The sequence below is a fragment of the Miniopterus natalensis genome, chromosome 10, assembly GCF_054644295.1.
Source record: "Miniopterus natalensis isolate mMinNat1 chromosome 10, mMinNat1.hap1, whole genome shotgun sequence".
NCBI lineage: Eukaryota > Metazoa > Chordata > Mammalia > Chiroptera > Miniopteridae > Miniopterus > Miniopterus natalensis.
Window position 1 is genome coordinate 59113247 of NC_142090.1, and position 21261 is coordinate 59134507.

Here is a 21261-nt window from a genome sequence, read left to right on the forward strand (position 1 = left end):
TCAAAAACTAGAAGTCAGGATGTGTCTAAATGCCAGGACTTCAAAATCAAGACAAATCTGTAAAGTAAAAAGGATAATAAACTGTTAGAACAAAGCTGAAATTAGAAGCTTACATGCTTTAGTTAACTTGTAAGAAGTATTTACTTGATCTATGGCAGAAACAAATTAGAATTTGTAAATACTAGACTTCTACCACTACTTATAGTACACCCACATTTATTTTTCTCCTATTAGTAGACCACACAATGGGAATCCATTTATGTCCAGGCTGTTTCCATATTGTTACTGATAAAAATAACTGGCGAAGGCCCATACCAAACAGCATCTGTTTTCTTTTCTCCCTGTCCTTAAGAGCCTCTGCCTAGTTGAATTTGAACATATCAGTTAAGAAGGCTCATCTTCATTTACGACTTACTGATCCAACCTTGTTAGGAGGGCACTAAGTGGTGGATGGTCTTAATAGAAGCTGCAGGCAGGGGGTTTAGCCCTAGTTCCTCATAAGGTAATATATTTCTGCTGAATTCAGGTAAAAGGTACATTAGAGACCTCAGCACAGAATTGGAAAGAATATATTGCTGTCTAGATCTGGCTTCTCAGACTTTAAGGCGTTACGAACCTCCACCTCAGGGTCTTACTGTAATTCTGATGGTGGTGGCCAGTGGCTGGCAGGTGGCAGGAACGGGGAGTTGTTTAATGGGCATAGAGTTTCAATTTTGCAAGATAAAAAGTTCTAGAGATTGCAAACAATGTGAATGTACTTGACTAAACTGAATACTTAAAATTGATTTGGATGGTAAAGTTTATGTTAGATGTATTTTACCACAATTAAAAAAAAATTCTCGCCAGGCCGGGCATGGCTCAGTGGTTGAGCATTGACCTAGGATCCAGGAGATGGAGGTTCGATTCCTGGTCAGGGCACATGCCCGGGTTGCAGGCTCGATCCCCAGTACAGGGCATGCAAGAGGCAGCTGATCAATGACTCTCATCATTGATGTTTCTCTCTCTCTCTCCCTCTCCTCCCTCTCTCTGAAATCAATAGATATATTTAAAAAAAAATAAATTCTCTGACAGTTCTAAAGGGAGGAGCTGCTAAGTGGATTCTTTGTTCTTGAATGGATTTCTGTTCTGTTCTGTGTGTAGAGGCCAGTATTCCTCCCCAACCCCACCAACACACGTAATATAGTATTTGACCATGATGAGAGAAAGAAAAGCTTTCTTGTATCAGGCACCAAAAATAGATTCTGATTCAGTTGGTTTGGGGTGGGGTCTGAGATTCTGCATTTCTCATAAGTTCCTAGGTGATCCATAGCACTAGAGCGCTGTTTCACCCATCAGTCTCTTAAAACGAGAAGTCTGCCTTTTACACATTGCGTTTTACCACACATTTCCAGACAACAAAAATGTGGGAATAGCCCTGGCTGGGTGGCTCAGTTAGTTAAAGAATTGTCCCATAGGCCAAAAAGGTTGCAGGTTTGATTCCCAGTCAGGATACATATCTAGGTTTCAGGTTTGACCCCTGGGCAATGGATTATGTCTCTCACTCTCACTCCCCCCCTCTTCTCTTTCTAAAATCAAACATATCCTCAAGTGAGGATTTAAAAAAATATGGGAATAAACTACAGTGGGACAAATTAAGAGTGGATGAGCTGAGATGGCTAAGGATAGCTTAACATGTACATTTGTTCATAAAATCATCTAAATTACCACAGAATAAAAAAGTTTCTTCAAAAAAGAAGTGCTGTCATGTATCACGTTTGCAAAGCATAGTTGCTGAAAGGCAGAATTAAAGAAAATGTTAATGGTCAAATAAATTATTAGGCTGGCTCTTCTAGCTCAGAAAACTTTTGTCAAATCCAAACATGAAAAAAACCTTTATGACCACAAAATGCTCCATACGTGTCCAAATTTTTTAAAATTTACTTCATTCTTATTTGACATTTGGGTTGAAAGACATCAAGTTTTCTCCTAGCAGTTGCTGAATCTACTCTTTATTCACGGTTCTACTCCTTAAGCCCAATAAACCCTTGTCTTTTTAAGGAAAATATTAACAGACAGGAAATCAGGACTTGTGTACAGCTGAAGTTATAAGCTGAAAAGAAAAGTCTGAATATAATTAACTTAAATAGTCATTACTGTCTTGGTTCCTGAAGCACTAGGATGGGGGCTGAGCCTTCCTATGGCTGCCTAAACTTCACAGTGAGCTGAAGCCCTATAGAGGTGAGTATCTAGCAAGTGTTATTTTTAGATCCTTTAAAATGTTCCCTCAACCTTTGGGACTGTCAGCACTGTACCTTTGCTTCTGGTAAACACTGTCCAAACACCTCCAACAAAAGTCTCTCTTCTTTCACTGCTTTTTCAAAGTCAGCAAAAGATATCTTGCCATCGGTGTCATAATCCTAGAGAGAAAGATGGTTTCTTGATAAATGATTGTGTAGTTTTTAAATTTTGCATGGAAAATAACTACCTAGAATAAAAGGTTATACCAAGTAAAACTAAGTTCACATTTTGTAGGCACTACCTACAAATTAAAAAGTACTTATTTAAGGAGGCCACTTTATACTTAATTGTATAGGCATCCCTGGTATTTGGGCTGAATGTTTGTGTCCCTTCCCCGATTCCCAAGTTCACATGTTTTAAAACCCATTGTGATGATATTTGAAGGTGGGGGCCTTTGTGAGTTAATTAGGTTTAGATGAGGTCATGATGTAATTAGTATTCTGTTAAGTAGAGAAAGGGACCAGAGCTCCCTCTCTCTGCCATGTGAGGACATACTGAGGAGGTGGCTGTCTGCAACCCAGGAAAAGAGCCCTCACCAGGGAAGTGAATCAGCTGGCACCTTGATCTTGAACTTCCCAGTCTCCATAACTGTGAGAAATAAGTTCTTGTTGTTTAAGTCACCCAGTCTATGGTAATTTTTTATAGCAGCCCAAGCAGATGAACACCTGAGTTACCTTATACCAAATATAGCCCTATATTCTAGACAAGACAGACAAAAAATTAGAGGAAGCCCAATATTATATTGCTATTTTTGTGATAAAATAAGTGCCATAGGCCAAAAATGCTCAAGCTAAATTTTTAGTAGTAAAACTTGTTCCTGCCCTAGCCGGTTTGGCTCAGTGATTAAAGCGTTGGCCTGGGTTCGATTTCAGCCAAGGGCATGTACCTCAGTTGATCCCTGTCCCTGGTTGGCGTACATGCAGAGGCAACCAATCGATGTTTCTCTCTCTCTCTCTCCCACTCTCTCTGAAAAGCAATGGAAAAAATATCCTTGGGTGAGGGTAAAAAACCCCAAAACACCTATTCCTAAAAGGACCTCTTTCTTGGGAGCTCATCATGCAAAAAGGAGAGAAGTGCAGTTGCTCAGTTAAGGAGCAAGGCACTGGGCATTAGAGCGCTAACAGCCCAGGATGGACTAGTCAGGCAGACCACTGCTAGGCCTTTAAGGATGGCTGGGATCTAGACAGGCGGAGGGGCGTGTGGAGGAAATGCAGAATGGCCCAGCCTGGATTATGACAGGAAGCAGGAATGTAAGTCAGGAAGAAGAGAGACCGGCCAGAAGTACAGCATTCATGACAGGGACTGTGGGTGATTAAATCATGGGGATGGGGTAGGAGGTGTGGAGATTATGAATGCCTTTAACTGCTTAAATGAAATTTGTATTTGATTTGATGGGTCCTTGTTTTTTTTCACTTCTGGGCATAACTAAGTCAGGGTTGCTGAAAGTCTAATTTAGAGAAAGGTGGGAGTAATTGTGAGAAAAAGGTTCACTCGCCTGGCCAGTGTGGCTCAATGGTTAAGCAATGACCTAGGATCCGGGAGATCAAAGTTTGATTCCCAGTCAGGACACATACTCAGTTGTGGGCTCAATCCCTGCTAGGGGGCGTGCATGAGGCAGCCGATCGCTGACTCTCTCCTCATTGAGAGAGTTTGTATCTCTCTAAAATCAATAAAGATATATTTTAAAAAAAGAAAACATTCCTTTCAAAAAAAGAAAGGGGTGGGTTTGGTATGAGGGAACATACTATCTCTCAAGAAGTCTACCCTGAGCCCTGGCAGCATCTAGTGAGAGTATTTCTAAAGGAACACAATACTCTGGAGTCTGTGTTAGCTGAGGCTGAGACTTGGCAGTCCACGTCATTTATTTCTTGAACTCCAGTGTAACGGGTGAGCCAGTCCTGGGTTGCCTTAGGGTCACAAATCTTCACTGGTACCCAGTTTAGGGTCAGAGTTAAGAAAATAAGAGAAATTACTATGTCCATCATACATTGATATTATTGATTTCATCGAAAGATGAATTCTGCACCCAATTTTCTAGTGTGACCTTGAGTAAACCTATCTGTACTCCAGTTTTCTCATCTGCAAAATAGAGATAATATTTCTACTTCATAGGGTGGTTCTGAGGATAAAACAAGTTCATATATTAAAGTTCTGTGAAGGGCCAGGCATATAGCAAGCACTATATAAAGAGCATCTTTTACTATTGTGTTATTTGTTATAATGAGAGTTTAGATGAATTAGAGTTTAGAAAAACTGGAAGGGGAAGGTCAGAAAGACAGACTAGAATAGCATCCAATTTTATACAAATTAAATCTGCTGCCTGCCCGACACAAGTAGTGAGGTTTTACTGATATTAAAACATTTTAAAATAAGAAAATTAACATTCATTTGGTATAGTGATTAATTTAATCGCCCAGCAATTACATAAGTATTTATTGAGCACCCACTATCAGCCAGACACTGTTCTAGGCAATGGACAGAGCAGAGAACAAACAAAACTCCTGCCCTCACAAAGGCCACGTTTATTATGGGGGAAAATAATTTCTTCATCGTTAGCTTTAGCCAACATCCACTGGATTGGATATAATGAATTACAGTATTTCATTCTTACCATTTTCCTCAGTGTTATCTCTACCAACTCTTTTACTGCTTCATCAGTCTCTTCCTCAGATGACGGCTGGTGTAGACTGTTCCTCAGCATGTCAAATATTTCCTCTCGAGAAATGTAACCATCATCGCCATTCAAATAATAAACTTCAAAACAGACTTTTCAAAGTATAAGAAGTTTAAAGACTTAGATGAGGGCAGTTAAAATGTCATTAATCTTCTCCTTAGTTATTTCAATGTATAATAAAAAAGAAAAACAATTCATACAACCTACAATATTGGTCTACATGGTAAAGAGATTCTAAAATAAAGCACCCTTTATTCTATTTCTTTCTACAAGATTAAATACCTTCTTGGAATATGAAAAGAAAGATTTATAACTCCTGGGTTTTGAAATTGAGGGTTTAAAAATGTTATGAAGCTGCAGTAAAGGAGATACATATTTTTAAATCTTTGACCATACAAAACATATATACATATGTATGTAAAAATCTCAGTATTATTCTCTTCTTACATAGAGCACAAAAACTAAGTGCACATTTTGATACATCACCTACATTTTTCAGTGTATTTGGGTAGCGAGTCTGTCATCCCCTTGCACTATCCAAAATGACAGATCTCTCCCTGGAGTGACTTCCATCTCATGGAGTGAGCACCACCACAGTTCACTCATTCATCCACCAGTAACTTAGGTCCTGGGAAGACAGCAGTGAAAGGGCTCTTGTGGCGTTTGTAATCCAATGAAATGTTTTAGCAAAAGCAATAGAACCACATATAAAACTCCAGAGTATCAGATTAGCTGTGTGTTTTTGTTGAGCTTCTCCAATCTCTTGCATACATGAGTTTGCAACACAACCCTCCTGTAAGTAGTATTTCCTCCCAAATTAACATATCTTGAAATTTACATGAAACATTTTTAGAAAGTGGGGTTAGAGAAGGAAAAGTTTTTTGATAGTATGATGCTATTCAATCATGTACAGCTACTTTCAATGTCACAACCGTTTTCACCAGGTATTAGTATTACCACAAGAATTCACGTCCAAGAAACTTAGCTTTTCACTTTTCAGTGAGACTTTTGTACAGGAATGTTGCAGTAAGCTTAAGTGGCAGCTATCCAGGGTGGGGCAAAAGTAGGTTTTCAGTTGTGAATACTTGAAACACAGAGTTTATTCTTGTAGTATTATTTATTATTTATTGTATGATCTTCCATATGAATGTCTATAAACCTACTTTTGCCCCACCTTGTATTTAAATGTTATCCTGTAAAAAATTAGACTGAAGAAAAGAAGAAAAACCACAAAACTAGAAACAAAGTATAAATGGTCAAAAAGTTGGTGATTTTTAAAAAATGTTGCTACCACTTTTTAAATGTTTCATTTAGGGATTTTTTTTTTTTTTAATCATCTGAGGACATTTTTTCCATTGCTTTTCAGAGAGAGTGGAAGGGAGAGTGAGAGAGTGAGAGGAACATCAATGTGAGAGACACATCAGTTGGTTGCCTCCTGGTTCATAGGTCGATACTCAAGCACTGACCCATGCTGGCGGGGCCTAATTTTATATTTTTTAAAAGTATTTAAACATTTACTAAATACAAAATGAACAAAATATATTAATAAGCCAGCAATCCCATATAGAATTCTTACACTTCAGCTTTTCTTCAAAAGTCCCTCGAAGAAGAAACACTGATAATCCTTTAACCCACTCATGTACATTTATGTAGTTATCACTGTCTTTGTCAAATGCAAAAAATACTGAAAAAAAGAACATGTAAGCATATTATAATTTACAACTATTTAACAATTCAAAAATATGCATGTATGAATAGATTTTTAAAATTTCCCTCCCAAACTGAGGGGGAAAAAGGGTTTTGGCACAATCATTCTTGAAAGAATCAGAATTACTGAAAATGTTTTCCCCAGATTTTTTTTTAAAATATATCTTTATTGATTTCAGAGAGAGGAAAGGAGAGGGAGAGAGAGAGATAGAAACATCAGTGATGAGAGAGTCATTGATCGAGCCCGCAACCCGGGCATGTGCCCTGACCAGGAATTGAACCCCGATCGCCTGGATCCTAGGTCGACGCTCAACCTCTGAGCCACACCCGGACAGGCTTCCCCAGATTTTTATAGGAAGAAAAGAGTCATTCTCCTCCATAATCAATGATGAGCTTCATTTGTGATGTTTTGTATAGTGACTCTGAGCCAATAGGTCCAATGATGTAGCCAACATCAAGTGGTAATTTTTATTCTAAAAAAGTGGCAAAATTCTGTTCTAAAGAGTTTGTACGATGTCTAAAGGTAAATTACTAAAATAACACAATTTAAAAATTACCAATGACATCTTAATATTATCCTATGGAAAATAAATTATTATTGACTCTTTTGGGGTGATGAATATATTAATTATTTTGATTATGGTTATGATTTCAATGGTGTATATATATATGTGTATATATATATATATACATATAAACTTACCAAATTGAACACTAAAAATCTGTTAGTGAAAATGACTGGATCACATTAAATAACTCCGTATTTTAAATAAATAAAATCTTTGATTTTTTTCAGTTTAATGAGTATCATTTTTATACTAATATATTTTTCATTTTTATGAGGAAAAATAATTAAAAAATTTACATGTCTACAGCATGTGAATTCATAGATATCAAGATTAAAAGCCACATGCTTATCTTTAAAAAACAATACTGCTAGCTTATTTAGCCCATTACTAGTTATCTCTCAAAGTGGTACAGTTATACAAAATCCCGAGCAAGTTTATGTTAAAAACCATCTTGACAATAAAATCAACTAGTGATTTGTATTGGCAGCACTACCAGATTGTCTTTCTAGTTCAGCATTAAAAAACTCAAAGTCTTTGATGAAAATTAAATATATAATATTTGCCATATATTAATCTATTTTAATATATATATATGTCATATATATATGTTTGCCATCCAGCTGGCCCATTTCAGTCTCTATGACTTCTTACCCCTATTCATTAGCTTATCATCGGTTATTCCAAATAAACTGTGCAGAACCATTAGAAATGTGTTCCGATTTAGTCCAACGTTATCAAGTCTCATACCAGCTCTTTCCGCCAAGTTGTGAAAAAGGATTATGAGACACTCCACTTCACCTTTTTTGACTGTAAAATGAAAATATAAATATGACAATCACTGAGTTCTTCAACCTAATTAAAAATATTTTTAATAAAATCTATGTTTTCCTATGATGCTAGATGCCCTAGTGATTTTTTTAAAAGAACAACATGGACTTGTTACTTAAAAGGTTACACAGTTAAGATGGATCTCACTCAGAAAGAGGAATTGGGCCATTTCCATGGGAGTGGACTTTGAATTGAGCCTTGAAGGATGCATAGCATTTTTATAGGAAGGAATGAGTTGGGGATAGTGAACAAGTGGAGAATTCCAGGGAGAGGGAACACCATGAGTAAAGAAAAGAGGTAGAATGGGGGTTGAGGTTGAACATGTCTTATAGGGAGCAAGAAACTTGGGCAGAAGTAAAAAATGATTGAAGAGAATGGGCTGATGGTAGAGTCTTGAAAGCCTGGTCAGAAGAGTCACATTTATTTCACTGGAACAGTGTTTTTCATGGTGTCATCTTTGGACCATGAGAGGGGGTATGAAAATCAACCCCCTCTTTAAACCCTGATTTGCTTGTTACACGTGCAAATTGCCAGGCCTTGCCCCAGACCTACCTCAGAATTGCTAACAGTGGGCCCAGGAACTAGCTTTTAAACAAGAGCTCAGTTGACGCTTCTGTGCCTCACAGGGCTGAGAAGTGGTTTAGGAAGAGAAGTGGCCAGCTGTACTGAAGGGGAGACCAGAAGCACAGAAGCCAGGCTTGGGGCGATGGGCCTAGGGAGGTGGAAGTGAGGGCAGAGAGCGGGGAGGGAGCCTGAGACACTGCAAAAAACCCGGTAGGACCTGGTGACTGATTTCAAACCGAAGCTTTTTAATACCAATGTACCTGGATCGCACTCCAAACTTAGCGAACTAACGGTGGATTGAAGAGGTGCACAGGTGATTCCAACGCACCATCAGGACTGAGAACTAAGGGGTTAGACTCAGTGGGCTGGTGGTACGACTACAGTTAAGCACGTGGGTTCCCCTTCCGTGTCTGAGACTAAATGGCTGAGAGACACGTCATCTAGATCTTTATGCCTCACCTATGAAAACTGAGTCTTGTCTGTCCTAAGTGATCTCTGAGAGTCCTCAAGTTTCTAAAAGTTTAATTCTATGAATCAAAGATTGAGAGAACTAAAAGGGGAGGGAGCCCGGCTGGCGTGGCTCAGCGGCTGAGCATGACCTAGGATCCAGGCGATGGGGGTTCGATCCGGGTTCAGGGCACCTGCCGGGCTGCGGGCTCGATCCCCAGCAGGGGGCGAGCAGGAGGCAGCCCATCAATGGACCTCTCATCACTGATGTTTCAACTCCCTCTCTCCTTCTCTCTGAAATAACACATATCAAAAAAATAAAGAGGGAAAGCTCGTTACTATTTGTCTTTCTCTCTACCTTGTCCTCCCCCTTCCTTTTTTCTTTTTCTTTCTTTCCGTTCTCCTTCTGCCTCTTCTTTTTTGTGGGGAAGGTGGGGAGGAAAAGAATTCTTTTAGATGCTGTCTTCGAGGCGATTTCAGGTTACACAACTGAAATGAATGACCGCACACAGCAAATGTGCCGCTTACAATAGGGTTTCCACTGCGGGCACAATGACTTGATTCCTAGGACAACGGTTGACACACCTAAAGAATAAGCCATTACAAAGGCACCTAATACTACTATTTTATGAACAGAATTAGACCCTCAGGCTTCACACTGTAGCTATGAGCCCTGAAATACGGCATAAAGGTCTTTTTTATCCATCCAATAAGCATTTAAGGGTCTTCCGTGAACCGGGCAAGGACTGCTCCATGGTTCCTGCCCTCAAGGATGTTACAGTTTAGTGGAGATGAAGAAATAAGGGCAGTAAGGCAATACCAGCGCTGTGATTGATAGTGGTTAGGGGGTGACCCAAAGAAGGAATTACTCAGATGGGGGGAGGTGGGAAGAAATCAGGCAGGGTCCCAAGGAGGTGTCCTGAGCTAAGACCTGCCAAAGGAGTACGCATGAGCCCAGGAGGCAGCCTGCATGCACGGAGGCACGCTCTGGGAGCTGCAGGGGGCTTGGTGTGGCTAGGTGGCAGAACTAAATTAAGACAACGGGAGCTTACTGGAAAACTGGCATGTTAACAGGATCAGATTTGCACTTAAGGAAGATCATTTGGCAGATTCCTGAAATTAACTTATGGATGGGGAGTGCAGATGTGACAGACTGTATTTCCCCAAAGACCATAGAAACAATCTATGCCACCCCATATGCCCTTCTTACAATGAGACTTGATACCCTGGTCTTAGAGAGGTGGGGTCTGTCTCCCTCACTTGAAACTAGAGGGGCTTTTGTACCGGTTTCCTTTCAACCAATAGAGTACAGTGGAAATGAGGCGATGTGACTTTTCAAGGTTAGGTGATAGGGATTCAATTGCTCTGAGGACAATTTGGAAATACATTTCTTTTTTGGAATATGAAGAAAATGGAAGCTCAGATGTGGACACACTCTGCAGAGGGCATAGTAGTATATGCTTGTCTGACAGTCGTCCTGCTCTACTCTGATGGAGAATTACTACCCGAGTGGAAATGTTAGCACCAATGACATTGAATGGATCCCTGAAGAAAGTGAGGAGCTGCTCTGAGTCAAATATTGACAAGCCATCCAACAAAGCAATCAGGGGTTACAGATACAATCTTCAGCAGGTACCTTTTTCTGAGTTTATCCTTGTGGCTCACATTTCACTAAGTGTGAGGACCTTATGCACATGGTCAAGGTATGAGTGTGACATCTGAGAAATCGTGGACAGGGAGAATGGTGTTGAGATGCCAGAGATTGACACGTTATTAAGCTTTTTAGTTTATAATAATTTTAGATTTACAGGAGATGCAATCATAGTACACAGCTCCTGTAAACCCTTCACTGTTTCTCCCTAATGCTGACATCTTACATAACCATGGTACATTTGGCAAAAGGAATACAGCAACTGGCATATTATCAACTAAATTACAGATTTAGTGGTTTTCCCACTGTCCTTTTTGTTTGTTCCAGGATCCATTTGGTCGTCATATCTCCTCTACTCTTTTCAGTTTTTCCTTGCTTTTCATGACTGAATTATTTTAAGAATGTTCCTTAATTTCGCTTTGTCTAATGTTTTTCTCAGGATTATACTATGGTTGTGTTTGGGGGAAGAATGCGAGATAAAGTGCTATCCTTGTCATCACACCTCAGGGGCATACATGTGACCTTGATTACTTGGTTAAGCTAGTGTGCAGGTCTCTCCACTGTACTTACCTTTCCTTTTCCACAATCGTTTCTTTAGAGGCCAGTCTCTCAAAGAAAAGGGACTTAGGCACCACTACTTGGGAAGGGGTATACTACTATTTGGAATTCTTGGGTAAGAAAGATTGGCCTCTTTTCCATTTATGTTCATATGGTCACATTTTATACCAATATTGTTATTTTGTTCTCAAATTGTTCCAGCCTTGGTGATTGGGAGTTTCCAAGCTGGCTCCTGTCTTTCACATATCCCCAACCTTCTGTTTTTCCAACAATTCCTTGCTTTCTGGCACTACTTGCCAGGCTCATTTGTAATATCCCTATGAGATAACAGGAAAATATATGTTGGTCTCTGCCCCCAGTTCCTAGCATAGAGCTCCTAAAACCTCTATAATTTTCCAAGTGATATAAGCACTACGAGCATTTTTTTTTCTAGTTGGTCTTTGACCCAACTAGAAAAAAACTAAATCCCTTAGAATTTCGTGGGTGATAGGAATGTCTTAACATGACTATTGGTGGCTCCTGGTCAACAGAAGGACCAAGCCACAATTAAAACTTGGATCTTTCAGCCCGACCCACCATCCTTTGGAGAGGGGCTGGAAATTTGGGTAACGATCATGCCCATGTGATACTCTCCACAAAACCCCCCAGGGCTGGTGAACATTAAGGTGCAGGGAGAAAGCACAGAAGCTCCACATCCTTCCCCACACACCTGTTCTATGCATCTCTTCCACCTGGCTGTTCCTAATTATATCCTTTTATAATAAATTGCTAACCTAGTAAGTAAACTGTTTCCCCAAGTTCTGTGAGCCACTCTACCAAATTAATTGAACCCAAGGAAGTGGCTGTGGGAACCTCAGATTTACAGCCAGTTGGTCAGAGCCTGTGGCACAGTAACAACCTGGACTTGTGATTGGCATCTGAAGTGGGGGGAGGCACACTCTTGTAGTACTGAACTACTGACCTGCGGGATCTCATTCTATCAGCAGGGAGTGTCAGAATTGAGTTAAACTGTAGGACACCCAGCTGGTGCCAGAATTCCTTGCTGGGGAAAAACTCCAGTTGGCAAATAGAAGTGATAGACGTGTGGTAGTAGTGTCAAAGAGAAACAAAAAGTACTGCAGGTTTTTCCTTTACACTGTTCGGCTTTGTCAAGGAATCCTGTTTTGTTTTGTAATTTTTTAAAATTGGAGATTGCTCTTTTGAAACCAAGGTCTAGGTACTGGGGTGTTATTTATAAGCCTTCTCAGCAGACATAGCCAGGAAAATGTGTATTAACCTATGTAAGCACACCTATTGGCCCATGTTATGTCTTACAAGTGAAAGCCAAAAATATTGGACTGGTGGGCTTGTAGGTGGTCCAGGGCTAAGTGCCAGGAAAAACAATCATATTAAAAACTCATGAACACTTAGGAAAGAAGGGCTCATGAATTCACAAGGGCAAATCACACTAGACTTACTTCTCCCCGTTAGGAGTGGATCAGAGAAATGCAGCCCACAAAGTATTTCAATTTTAACAAGACGTGTGACAAAATCTCTTAACCATCCTTATGTTAGTATCTACTCAGTATCAAGTAGTCCCGACAGAGCATGGTAGTAGGCTAATGTTTGCTAAATAATCATCAGCCACTTGTAAACTGGAGAAGTTAAGGAGCATGCCAGGTGAGAGTTAACATCTAGATGCCAAAATAATCAGCTGAATCAAACAATATGAAGTCAGAGAGTTTTAAAATTCTTCACTTAGCCTGGGTCAATTCCCATTTCCCTATCAATCAAGTTGAGATTGATGTTAGGCCGACAGATTGAAGTTTCATCTGGAAAAGACAGTTTCGGTCAGGAATCCTCAAACTTTAGTGTCTAAGAATACACAGAGTGAACAATCTGGATGTCTGGCCCCACTTCCAGGGATTTTAAAATATGCCTAGGGTAGTGCCCAGGAAGCTGCATTTTCAATACAAACTGTTAGGTGATTCTGACGGTGGAGAGATCCTCCTACCGCACAACGAATGAGGTACAGAGCCAGGATCGACAACAAAACTTGTGGGTCCAAATACAAATTTTTGTCAGGGCACTAAACTGAGCACAGGGCCCTATGAGAACATAGTTTGTATACATTTGAAGCCATTTATTACATCCTGAAGGAATTTATCTGCCTCTCCACATGACATAAAGGAGCTATTGTTTGGGAAAGGGAATGAGATTTGTGACTCTAGAGCAGCACTATTAAAGAACCTAATGAGATGATGGGAATGTTCTGTATCTGTGCTGCTCCAATTTGGTAGCCACAACCCACATTAGTTATTGTGCTTGGAAAAATGGTTGTGACCAAAACTGGACTTTAAATTGCACTTAAGTATAATTTACGTTCAAATAGTCCTCTGTAGCTGGTGGTCACCATATGGGACAATGAAGCTCGAGAGAGCAGTATGAAGATCAATGGAAGTTACAATAGCTCTAGAATATACACTTTAGATCTCTCTGGAAAAAAATGGAAACAGCTGCTTGGTAAGGTGATTAATTTTCCTTTGTGAAGTCACTGGACACCAGTGGAGGGTCTCTGTAAAGAGAGAAATGCAGTGATAGCCCTTTGAATCAAAGAGGCCACGTGGCATATGAGGGCTGAGCAACTTATGAAGGCTCTTTCCTAAGAATCTCTAAAGCAAAGCCCAGGAAAAACCACTTCAACTTTCAGCCACATGAGACAATTAGGACTTTGTGCACCAAGAGAAGTAATAAAAAGACAGTCCCTTATTGAGAAGGCCAAGGCAGCACTAGCAGTAGTCTTTATCACTCCCCATTAAGAACCAAAACCACTCATGAGAGGAACAGTGTCTGTCCCGGTTTCAAATGGAAGGACCCAAGAACTGAGCTGAATTCAACAATGTTCATTGTTCACTATGGGACAGCACTATACAGAATGACCATGAGGGTCTATAATGCTAATTAGGAGAGTTAACTTGAGAAATAAAGATTCCAGTTCTAGCTCTGCCTCCACCAGGAAGAAAAATCCACTAACTGTAACTTCAGACAAACAAAATCTAAGTCTTGGTTTCCTCATCTGAAACTGTGGAAATTACCACCTTACCTGGTTTGTTCTGAGTTAAAGATGATGAACATAAACCACTCAGCACAGTGTCTTGCCAATGGAGAGCTCCATGAACATCAGCTATTAGTAATCTGAGTGTAAAGTATTCATCTGGTTACAGGGAATCAATGTCAAAACTTTGGAAAAATTGTAGGGTGAAGGCCTGGGGAGTGGACAGGAGTGGGGAGGACAATGGGGGGAAAAAGAAGGATACTTGTAGTACTTTCAACAATAAAGATAAATTTTAAAAAAATTGAGAAAACAAAAATAGAAACTTTGGAAAAAGAAATGGTAACTCATTTCTTTTTTCAAACAATGGTTATAAATAACTTCTTTGTAGAAGACTGTGGGATATGGGTCTCATCAAGTATTACATATTCACACTTACAGGCTATTTCAGAGAATTGCTTTCAAATAACAATATGGTATTTAGCAGACATTGCTAAAAATAATTTCATTAGGATGGGGAGAGGGGCTATACTTTTTCAAGTATGCCAAATTTCCTTTTGAATGTCATAAAACTCAGGCTCTGTTAAAAGAAAGCAGCAAATGACAGAAGATATTTATTAAGCACTGGCTAAATCTGCCAATAAGATTTAAGGATTGAACTGACAGCAGGATTGGAAAACAGGCCCTGGAAGTACCTGAAGGGTTTAGATCATTTAAAATCCAACCACAATAAGAAAAAACACAATTAAGTCTACAATGAGATTCTTAGAAAGGTGTTGTCTATCCTTACGAGGGAGGACACATGAGAAGAAGTGGAAGTGCCCAATAATGAGTATATAAAATTATGTGGCTGAAATAAAAGTAACTTCTTCCAATTCTAAAAAGAGATTCTCTAGATCATCAGTCAGGATGGCTTGTGGTCACGCCTGAGAAAAAACATTCACAACATTACTTTTTAAGGTCTGTCAGGGCAAGGAACACCCCCCACCCCTGCCAAATCTGTTAAGTTAGACTAGTTTTCATAAACATTTGTCACATTCAAAGCACCATGCTACTTCAACATCTAGTATCCTGTTATGTATCTCTATCAATCCCCTGAAGCAGAGTAATCATCTCCTTCTATGGATTTATGCCAGAGAACTCAGAGAACTGGTCCAAGTAAACCTTCATACTTTTAAATCTCTTATTAAATTTCAGATAACAAAAAAATCAGTCCTTGGATGGCAGACAGTCCTTTAGCACTTATGATGTCACATAAGTTTTCAAGCACTTCTTTCCACATACACAAATATATTTTAGGACACCTGGTTATTTTCAGCGTAAGTGCAGGAGTAATTGTTCACTTGCTATTTTTTAAAGTGACCAAAATATTATATAGAAAACAGAGGAACTCTAATTTGGAGCTTACGAAGCATAAAGATGCTCAGACAGTGCTGGATGTCTGCTCAGCACTTACAGCTCTTGATAGTTTTACTGATGGATTCCACCAGATTCCTCAGAGCCTTCTGGTCCATGCTGAATGTGGCTTCCGCACACTGCACACTTCTCAAATAGCCTAGCTCCAAGCCTGGGCATCCTGGGCTGCCACTGATTCCAGTCCACTATGTCATACCCAGCACAGAAGGTGACTATGGCAACATTTCAGCAACCAAACACAGAAGGTTCTCAAGTAACTGGAAAAACATGCAATGATTGTTACCACTCAGTAATAATGTAGTGATTTCATTAACGTTACTGTGATCTTAAATATTACAGCAATTCTAACATTTAACTTTTCTTTGGGTCTAACCACCACTGAAAATGGTACTTGATATTATTGCCATTTCTATTTCCTCAGCACAAATTCTACAGTTGATAATGTTTCCCTCCTATTTGAACAAAATTAAGCTACATAATAAAGACCTTAAAACTGAAATAATTTCCCAGGCTATAAAAAGTGCCTTCAAAGGTTATAACCTCATTTGAAAACTCAAACCAAGTACCTTCGCATGATATCCAAACAGAGGCTTCAATCTAGGAGTTTCTAGAGAAACAGTAAACTCTACACTTTTATCCCTCCAACTTATATCTGACTAACTAGTAGGAAAACATGATGTAACTATGTCCAAGGTGGCCAAAACCCAAACTTCCTTTTGGGTACAAAATGTCCCTCAAACTTGCTGTGTACTCAAGAGCATACAGATATCTTTTATTAGGTAAGAATATGAAGCTTTAAGCATAAAATTTAATGAAACTAACCAAGAAACATTCTTATTTTTACAGCTAAAAACTTGGAGACATGTCTTATTCTTCTGCCACTTAACACCTAGTTGTGTTTCTTAATCACTGTAACTTTACTTGTGACTCAAAGGGAGCTGATAGAACACGGCTATTTTTAAGTAAAATAGCTATTTATTCAGCCTCTTGTCATGCCAAAATGTTTTGTGCATATACCACTATAATTAGCACACAGGCAAAATTATACATCAAATTATATTTCATGTTACCCGATTATATAAAAATGTAAAGTGAAAATGATTTATCAATTCCTTTAACATAACTAGTAAACAATTCAGCACGAGATATGAGGCAGAAAAATCTTAGTAAAACGACACAGAAAGAGCAATAATGTAATTCTCAGTTAAGTTTAACTTGTCATATTTTTTATGAATATACAAAGACAAACTTTTAAAACATTATATTTACTAAGATTCTGGCAAGAGCTTTATGTAACAAGACAGAGCATACCAGGCCTGCCACTCAACTTGTATATGGTTTCAGCTTCAATATGAAGCTGTTACAAACAAACCAAACCAAACCAAACCAAAAACCTGCTTTTCACATGCTAAATATTTTGGCAAGAACGCCATTAATGCAGTAAGGAATTTAAGATAGCAAGAATAAAAAGTTAATAAAGGCTAAACATTACAGCCTAACAAAATTCATACAAAAAATAGCTATCACTGGTTACATAAAATTTTCCTGACTGGTTAAAACTTAACAGTATAAAACATGCATTTTAGAATCTTTAGCTATCAAGTTCAAAAAGTACCAGTGTCTACTGGAAATGACTCCTTCCCAAAGCCAAACTGTAGTCAAAATTAATTCAAATGTTACAACACATTCTAATGCTAAAAATCATTCAGTATTATCGAAGTGGAGGTAAATCCCAGAGCTTCTGGGGCTTTCTCGTGTTGCAAAAGGCTGTTTCTCTGGTTCACTCACAGAAGCATACGACAGAGTCCAACGATGTTACTAACTCAGGAAAATGTAAGACTGTCGTACCCAGCTCTGACCTCCCCATGAAGCATGGCTACTGTGTCCACAAAAACAGGGTGTGAGGATAAAAGGCACGCTATTTTGCTAGCTAAAGAAATAGCAAACCACCCCCACCCTTAAAAGCTCCTTTCCCAGGTAAATAAAACTATACAAGGGGAAAAAATTAAAATACACTATCTACAGAGTAAGGATTTTGAAATATCAATGTAATCCCTACTTCAAAAACATTAGAGTCATCTGGTCATTTCTGCTTACATATTAATAATGTATCCAGACTCAATTTCTGTTGGTTTATCATCAGATACTTCTAGTCAAAAATATTAACTTTATTCCCAAATGTCAGCCACCAGTACAACTGCAGTGTATTATCTCCCAGTTAGTAAGCAATGGAAGAGAAAAAGACAGATGTTCAAGCAGCAGGCAACTGTTACGGCCCTTTCACACAGCAGCTCTGAGTGGCTACTGAACAGGTCAGGAATAATTCTAGAAACAACAGAAGTCATGCATTTTAGTAAAGATGCTATTATTTTCACAGTTGAGATCTCCTCCGACATTGCACTTCTTTGTAAGGGAGTCCTGGTTCCCAACGTCACGGTGAGCCAGGACTGGAGCTAGCAGCCTTCTTTTTCTTTTTCTTACTGTGCTTCTTATGCTTCTTTTTCTTTTTTGATTTTTCCTGTAAAGACAGTTCCATGTGAGATATTTCTACATGAACACATGCATTAAAAATAACAAGTTTACCATGGTACTTCTGAGCTAATGCAGTTATTTCAAAGCATTTCTTCTTGAAAAGTCTCAATAATCACTATTAGGACACAGAGTGCACATCGACTTTCAAAAGGGTAAAGAAACACTTAAGTCATCAGCACCTCAAGGGAGCTTACATCAAAATTTCCTGTAGAAAATAAATTTAACTGAATCATGGTATCAATTGCTATATTTCATTTATTTAATTTCTAAAGGTAAAGTCACTATAGTTACGGCAAAGGAATCCCCACACCACAGCTAAGCAACGGTTTTGTCCAAATGTTAGTTTTCAGAGAACAGATCTACTAAACCTGCTATGTAATAGAAACACAGATATCATGTACTGCTTAGGCTGGGAGGACTTGATGCAGCTAACAACTAACTGGTACAAAATATTGACAGAGAGCTGAAAAGTCTTCTTTAGCTCAGTAAGAGATGTTTGACTGTTAAAGGAAAATGCCATTGAAGCCTAGTAAAAGTAGTCAGATTGTCACTGGATAAAGGCAGCTAAAATTTTGCTGAACTCGGATTCTTGTCACTGTTTTAGATGCAGAAGAGAAGGCGGTCCTTAGCTCTTCTCTCTGCCTAGGATGTAATTCCTTTGATCTTCACATGGTTGGCTCTTTCTTGTAAATCAGATTTCAATTTAATTTTACTTCCTCAGACAGGCATTCCCTCCCAGAAGTTACTCTCTCTCACATATCACCCTCTTTTCTTGTACCCCATTATAACAGCTCTATCAAGACCTAGGACAAGTGCCTAGAAAGCTTAATAATTACATGCTAGCTAAATGCATGAAACAGTGAAGAAAGAAAATACAAATCAGAATTATCCAAAATTAGTTAATCTTACATCTTAATTAATCTGAGCCAAAAACCAAAGCAGTCTTCACCCAAATTATTTTAAATGTCACCTTGGTCTTGAAGGCATATAAAATGTTAATTCTGAATCATACATTACCAAGTGAACCTCTTATTAGAGAAGGACCTCATCTTAAGAACTAGGGATATTATGGGAGTTACCCTTAGACCTACAAATGATACTGTTCTCATCTTTATTTTACCTCTCCTTAAGGAAATGCCTGTAAAGACCATGGTACACACTTATACCGAGTGCTCCCAAGTTAGTTCGCTCACAGGGTCACCGTCACTCTTTGGTACGTTCCCACTTCCCTAGGGGAGCCAGCGGCCCATCTGAATACCACTTTCATTTTCGTTGTTTTCCTCCTTCCTCCTTTCCTACTTCTCAATCTGTGTTAATAGCAGAGCTGGCTTTAGAAATGATCAAGAGATTCATCTTTATTAGTGAATCATTTATGCTGTCACATTCCAGCTTATTATTCACTGCAGCCTGTGCGTAGAAAGTTATCACCAGATTTTGTTGATCTAGAAGTAGCTACTATCGAAGACAGAGGGAATCACCATACCTTAATATCATACTACACCTTAAGAAAGTCAAACAAAACACTAAGCTGATATTTCTAACAGCAAAACACTGAAATGGAAACAAAACACATCTGCTGCCAGCGTAGTCTTCCTTTTTCCTGAGCCAATTAGTTTTCTAGAAGCCATTAAGTGAAGCTGCTGAACACCACAATAAATATTTATTTGGTCCTAGTAAATGCAGTCACATGAAATAAAAACAGCTACACTGTTGTCATGTAAAAACATAAGTGATACTTGCTGTTGCTTTTTCTCTGTCTTCACTGCTTTTCTTCTTTTTTGCTCGTACCTAAAGTTTAAGTTTTTGTGGAAAACAGAAGACAAATATGTGAATTGTACTAATGGCATTTCTATTTCATTCCCTAACATACCTTGCATCTATAAAACTTTATGTAAAAAAACTGACAACCAAATGACATTTTAAATGCCTTGTTTTACCTTAAACCCCTGTTACATCACAAAGAGGATTAAATAAAAAATATTTAAAGAGAGGGAAATTAAGATCTTAAACTCCTAAAAGGCTTCTCTTATATTCCCTTTCAGAACCTAAAAAAAGCAATGAGGTACAATGGATAAAAAACATTGCTCTGGCCCAGCTGGAGTGTCTCAGCGGTTGAGCATCGACCTAGGATCGAGGAGATCCCAGTTTGATTCCTGGTCAGGGCACATGCCCAGGTTTCGGGCTCGATCTCCAGTCGGGGGCATGCAGGAGGCAGCCAATCAATGACTCTCTCATCATTGATGTGTCCTTCTCTCTCTCCCTCCCTGTCCCTTCCTCTCTCTGAAATCAATAAAGATATATTTAAACAAACAAACAAACAAACAAAAACATGTGCTCTGAAATAAAACTGACCAAGCTCTGAATCCTACCTCTGCTATGTATTACCCTCAGGGGAAGTGCCTGGAATAAAATGGGTATTTCTCTAACTCTGTGGTGTTCAATAAATAATAGCTATACATATAGTTTACTCAGCATAACCCAACCAGTTAAAATCCTTTTAAGTAAGAATTATTGATTGCTTCATTAATATTTTATTTCAATCTTTTATTTTTAATTTTTTAATTTTTTAAATATCTTTATTGATTTCAGAGTGAGGAAAGGAGAGGGAGAGAGAGAGATAGAAACATCAACGATGACAGTGTCATTGATCGAGCCCGCAACCTGGGCATGTGCCCTGACCAGGAATCGAACCCCGATCACCTGGATCCTAGGTCGATGCTCAACCGCTGAGCCACGCCTGGCTGGGCTTATTTCAATCTTTTAAAGTATGGAACATTGATACAGATTAAATTCAAAGTTGCTAATGCTCAGGTGTACTTAATGTTAAGTCCAAATGTAACATATTTTACATTAAGACAAGTGCTCTAGAAAGCACTTAGGAAATTATTATTTTTTGTTATTCTTGTGACAACAACTGTAGTAGCAGCAGCTGTGTTGCTTAACCAGGCCAAGACACAAGACGCTATCTATCATGCAATGTCCAGGAGAGCCCTGACATGACTTCTCA

The 21261-nt window shown here is 38.8% G+C and overlaps 2 protein-coding genes across 3 annotated transcripts in view; both read right to left on the reverse strand.

The window, feature by feature from the left end:
* On the reverse strand, positions 1 to 17097 carry LOC107541714 (calaxin-like). Its single transcript, XM_016218851.2, has 6 exons — positions 15763 to 17097; positions 7879 to 8034; positions 6528 to 6635; positions 4889 to 5043; positions 2292 to 2396; positions 1 to 57 (listed from the first exon to the last, which is right to left on the reverse strand). Exons 1-6 carry the CDS (start codon positions 15818 to 15820, stop codon positions 1 to 3), a joined length of 639 nt encoding a protein of 212 aa, XP_016074337.2. The 5' UTR covers positions 15821 to 17097.
* The window catches only part of FAM133B (family with sequence similarity 133 member B), a 23938-nt gene continuing 19707 nt past the window's right edge, over positions 17031 to 21261 (reverse strand). For both annotated transcript variants that reach the window (XM_087821156.1, XM_016218850.2), the window contains 2 exons: positions 19995 to 20042; positions 17031 to 18240 (listed from right to left, as the gene is read on the reverse strand). In XM_087821156.1, coding sequence (XP_087677282.1) covers positions 18154 to 18240; positions 19995 to 20042 — 135 coding nt within the window. In that variant the 3' untranslated portion in view covers positions 17031 to 18153. The remainder of the gene's footprint in view (positions 18241 to 19994; positions 20043 to 21261) is intronic.